Consider the following 5,485-nt stretch of genomic DNA (forward strand, 5'->3'; position numbering starts at 1 on the left):
GTTGTGCGTTCTTTGGGAAGGATTCCCATAAGTTGAGTTTGCGACCGTTTCTTGTGGATCGTGCAGACCTTGCAGTTATGTATGACGGACCGTATCAAGTTTTTCACTCTGGGAATCCAATACTGCGATCGGATAAGTCGCAGCATCAGCTGGTTTTCTCCGTGCACGGAAATTTTATGGATAAACTGGACCAAGAGACGGGACATCCTACAACCATACGGAAGAATGATAGGATGACGTTCATTGTAGGACAGATCGCTAGATGCGCTCAGACGACCACCAGCCCTCAGAATCTCATCTTTGTCGATGAACGGGTTAAGAGGCAGGATTTCACTTTTTCCGTCGATGGATTTTCCAGATTTTAACCTTGTATATTCTTCGCTGTAATATTGTTTTTGACAAATCGTTATTAAGTGTTGGGTCGTTGTTTTAATTTCGTTGGCCGAAATTGAACGAGACTCCGCTTTAAAGGAATATTTCGTTTTGGGATTGATTCTTTGATAGAATCTCATAATATACGATATAACTCTCAAAGCCCGTGATAAATCAGAAAATCGATCGAGAATGTCGTGAAAGTCTTTTACTTTTGTTGTTGCATGAACATGCACCCTTTTTTCTTCAATAGTTGTGTCAAAGTCCGATTCTTGTGCTGGCCATCTCGAATAGTCTTCTTGTAACCAAGAAGGACCCTGCCACCACAAGGAGTTGTTGACTAGATCACTCGCCGAAAGTCCTCTACTCGCCAGATCTGCTGGGTTTGATGCCGAATCCACATGACGCCAGTTTTCGGTTCCCACCTTGTCTACAATTTTTGTTATTCGGTGAGCAACGAAAGTTGACCACGAACACGGTGGTTTCCGGATCCATGCGAGGACTATTGTAGAATCTGTCCAGAGATTTATTTTCAAATGTCCAAGACTCAGATTTTCGACGACCGCTTCTACGGTTTCCGAAAGCAAAACTGCGCCGCAAAGTTCTAAACGGGGTAACGATACTGTTTTGACGGGCGCTACCTTTGTTTTTGCCATTAGAAGGCTGACCACAACTTTTTCCGCAGTCTTAACTCTCAAGAAAACAGTCGCCGCGTATGCTTTCTCCGAAGCGTCGCTGAATCCATGTATTTCGGCGTCATCTGTTTGCGTAAAGTGAACCCATCTTGGTATGCGAATGGTATTAATGTCCATGTAGTCGTGCATAAATGCCTGCCAACGGTCTAATGTGGTCGGAGACACGGTATCGTCCCAACCAGTTCCCTCCAACCAAATATTTTGCATAATGATCTTGGCGACAATTACCACTGGAGCGAGCCAACCGAGCGGGTCAAACAGTTTGGCGATAGCTGAAAGTATCGCTCTTTTAGTGATGACGTCACGATTTTCTATTGGTTTTGCTGTGAAGTAGAAGTAGTCAGATTTGGCATTCCATCTGATGCCAAGTGCTTTTACCGTACTAGACTCTTCAAACTCTAGAAAATCGTCGGTGAGTAAATGAGATTTCGGTATACCTTCAAGTATTTTACTGGAGTTCGAAGTCCACTTTCTTAACGGGAACCCTGCTGAATCCAGTACCTGTAGTATTTCTTCTCGAGCTTTAATCGCTGCTCCGATGCTGTGTCCTCCAGCAAGTACGTCGTCCACGTACATACACTTTCGCAAAATTTCGGATGCGATTGGAAACGAGCTCTCTACCTCATCAGCTAGTTCATGCAATGTCCTTATCGCGAGATAAGGAGCACAGTTGATGCCAAAAGTCACCGTTTTTAATTCGTATAAGCTAATTGGTTCTCTTGGGCAGGTGCGAAAAACTATGCGCTGATATTTCGTTTGATTCTCATTTACAAATATTTGCCGATACATTTTCTCTATATCGCTGTTGAAGACGTATTGGAACAGTCTCCAACGGAGTATGAGGATCGTTAAATCGGCCTGAAGTACAGGACCTGGAAGGAGGACATCATTCAAACTCATGCCATTAGCGGTTGGGCATGATGCGTTGAATACAACCCTGACCTTTGTAGTGGTACTTTCTTCCTTTAAAACGGCGTGGTGCGGTAAAAAATAGCAGTCCGTTGAATCTGGTGAAATGTTTTTGTTAATTTTTGACATATGTGCTAGTGTCTCGTATTCAGATACAACCCGGTTGTACTCTGTTTGAAGGACAGGCTTTTTCGCTAGTCGCGTCTCGTTCCGGTAGAACTGAGAGCATGCACTTTTCAGCGAAGGTCCTAAGCACACATTTTTCGGAAAATCCCGTTTAAAAGGTAGAGACACAATGTATTTTCCATCGGTATTTCGTGTTGTAGTTGCTTTGAAGAGCTCTTCGCAGTATTTATCATCTTCGTTGATGCCTTTTTTCTTTGGGACATCCTCCAGCTCCCAAAATGCAGCTAGCTGCTTGTCCAACGTGACTTCGTTAAAATACGATACGATATTGTTAGTTGGACTGACTGAGTCCGCGCGACCAGTCAGTATCCAACCGAACACGGTCTCTTGCGCGAGAAGCGTATTTAATACGTTCTTCCTCATTCCGCTTAAAATTATTTGCGGGTAAATATCTCCTCCTAAGACCAGGTCAACTGGCTCATTGACGAAGAATCTTTTGTCCGCCAAGACCAAGTCTGGGAACGATTGCTGCGTCATTGCGCTTATCTGACAAGTCGGAAGATCCCCGGTTAATTGTGGTAAAACCAGCACAATTGCTTCTATATTAATTAACGGGTCTGTGGGTGACCGAAGTTGAATAGCACACGCTTCTTTTACCTGCGCAGATACAGAGTTATTGATGCCCGAAACTTGGGCATGCAAGCGTTTTGATGGCAGGTTGATTCTCCGTTTGAGTCTCTCAGTAATGAACGAGCACTCAGAACCAGAATCTATAAGCGCTCTAGCCGCAAAATGTATACCATTATAGTGTATGTTTACGCGTGCTGTTCCTAACAAAACTCCTTTACTTGTATTTGCGTAACAAGAATTTATATTTGTAACAGATTTGATGTTTCCTTTTTCAGATTCGCGTCTTGATTGAGCCTGGTTTGGAGTAGATTCCACGCTACCCGATGGATCAGTTGTCGCTTTTGGCTGAATTGGCATATGGAGCAACTTGTGATGTCTCGAATGACAAGTGCTGCAGTTAAATGAGCTGGTACATCTTGAGACTGTGTGCCCAGCAGATAAACAATTCAAGCAACTGCGAATGCTCTTCACGTAATCTACTCGCTCCGTCGGCTTTAGACGCAAAAATCTGTCGCACTTTGATAGCTTGTGTACATTGCTGTTGCACATTTTACATGTTGCCTTTGCTACACTGGCTTGAAAGGCGCCAAGCTTTTTTGCAGGCGTCTCTGCAGAATTCCGAGAGCTTGGTGGTTTAGGTTTCGAAACTATATCTCCCCTAAGACCTGTCACGGTTTCCAGTGTTTGAAACCGATTGGATAGGAATTTATCCATATCTACCCATTTGGAAATCTCAGTTTTATTTTCTATGGTTTGCTCCCATAGTGCCAGTGTCGTTTCTGGCAGTTTTGTCGAACACAAATATGTGAATATTGCATCCCAATTTGAAACATCAATCTGATGACACTGAAGCGACGAGATGCAATTATTTATGTCGCGTTGCAGTTTCTTGATGGAGCTACCGCATTCACTCTCAACTGCGTTTAAATTAAATAATACCTTTAATTGGGCATTGACCAGGATACGTTTATTTTCGTACCTGTCACAAAGATTTTTCCAGGCCGCACCAAAGCCATCGTTGGTTAATGGGGATCTCTGCACTATTTCTTTGGCCTCCCCCTGAGTTTTTTGCCGGAGGTGATACAGCTTCTCAACTGGGGTAAGGCGCTTATTTAGAATGTATATAGCCGTAAACATATCCCTAAACGATGGCCACGAAAGATAATCTCCTTTAAAAATGTCTGTGTCGCAAGGAGGGAGATGAATATTAAGCTCGCGACCTGACTTGTATTCGCTTTCCTTTTCAGTCTTTGCGAGTTGCTCTGAAAGATCAGCCATTGCTGCTTGGCACCGCAAAAAACTGAAGTAGGTGCTTTTATACTTCTTTTTAATTGCTGCCAGGTCTTTGGTTTCGAGCTCTTTTGATGCGCAAAGTTCATCATAAGACCCTTTTACCTTTTCCCACAGAGCCCTTAATTCATCCTTTTGGAAAGTTAAGGAGTGCTTTGTGTGCTCTGATGGCTGCATAGAGTTGTAGTCAGATTCGAATTCTGTTACTGAATCTGCCTGACGAATAAAGGTGTCCATTTTTGACCAAAGGCAACTGAGGTGGACGCAAGACAAAAGATTTATTTGTGTGAATCGCCGCTTCTTAGAAAAAGATTGCCACTAAAAACGCTTAGCCCGAAATAAGTCTAATTCTTATAAGAACAACAAAAGATAACTTGTGTATTAAATAACGATTTATTTATTTTCCAGCCAAATAAGACTGTCGAATACGTAATTACGTATGTGTATGTGCGTATATGCAAAAAATGTGCAAGTCACTCGCCACCCAACTTATCAAATATGTGATATACGTGTGTAAATAATTGATATTCAAAATATGCAGTTTATTTTAAAAATTTCTTATGAAGAAATTGTGTTTGTTTAAGCGCGGCTGTGATTTTATGCAACCAACAAATAAATGGGGGAAACAACCCAGTAGCGAAGTGATCAGCAATATGTACAAGCGCGCCACTTATAATAGACAAGTGCAATGTGAAAAGAAACCAAAGGAGTTTCGCAAAATCTACTTGAAGTTACGCGATTAATAAAATGCAAATAAAAGTGAAAGCCAGTAAAATGAGAAAAAACTAAATTCTGTGCTTTGCAAGAAAGGAATAAATTTTATCAATCTTGTGCTTCGGTAAATGCGACTGGTAATTTTACACAAACAACACCGTATCACGATTCAAAATGGGCGTTCGCGCAATTCGTTAATGTTAGCCGGTACCCCACTAAAAACGTGAAAAGTGTTCTAATTTTTATTTAAACAAAATAATAAGCACTGAGTGTTTTCTCCCCTTTTTTGGTTTACACAATAATCACGCACGTCTTTTTTTTTTCAAAATATGTATATCACCACAGTTTTTTATTTTTTTGACGATTTGTACACACACAAGTGCAATGAAATTAAACCACGTACCTTAATGTGTTGTTGTATGCTGTGTAGTGCGATATGCTGCTTTATTAAAAAATGTGTTGCTGTCACTAGTGGTGCTGTGATGCAGGCGTGATGCTGTGATGCAAACCAAAACGTTGCTTGTGTAGCAAAAACCAAAGAAAAAAACGCTTGCTGTGGCTCTTGTGGCACGTTGGTTGTGGCAGTTGCTGTGATGCTATGTGGACGAACGTGATGCTGGTGACGATTGGTTGAGGCCGTTGAAAAAAACTCAGATGAGATGCTGTGTGGACTGTATAGTGTGGTTACTTTTTTGGCTCGAAGACCAATATTTACGCAGGTGGCGTCGCACGAAGATGGAGCGCACCAG

At 42.0% G+C, this 5,485-nt stretch overlaps 1 protein-coding gene across 1 annotated transcript; it reads right to left on the reverse strand.

Annotated features, from left to right (window-relative positions):
• Positions 1-211: 211 nt before the first annotated feature.
• Positions 212-3,748, reverse strand: LOC118756527 (the record flags this gene model as incomplete). The annotated part of the gene is made up of 2 exons (XM_036491287.1): positions 3,712-3,748; positions 212-3,649 (listed from the first exon to the last, which is right to left on the reverse strand). Coding segments are annotated over exons 1-2 (3,475 nt in total), but the record flags the coding sequence as incomplete, so codon positions are not given.
• Positions 3,749-5,485: the final 1,737 nt, after the last annotated feature.

This window comes from Rhagoletis pomonella, unplaced genomic scaffold, assembly GCF_013731165.1.
Source record: "Rhagoletis pomonella isolate Grant_MI unplaced genomic scaffold, Rhpom_1.0 Rhpom_scaffold_10745, whole genome shotgun sequence".
Classification (NCBI taxonomy): Eukaryota; Metazoa; Arthropoda; class Insecta; order Diptera; family Tephritidae; genus Rhagoletis; species Rhagoletis pomonella.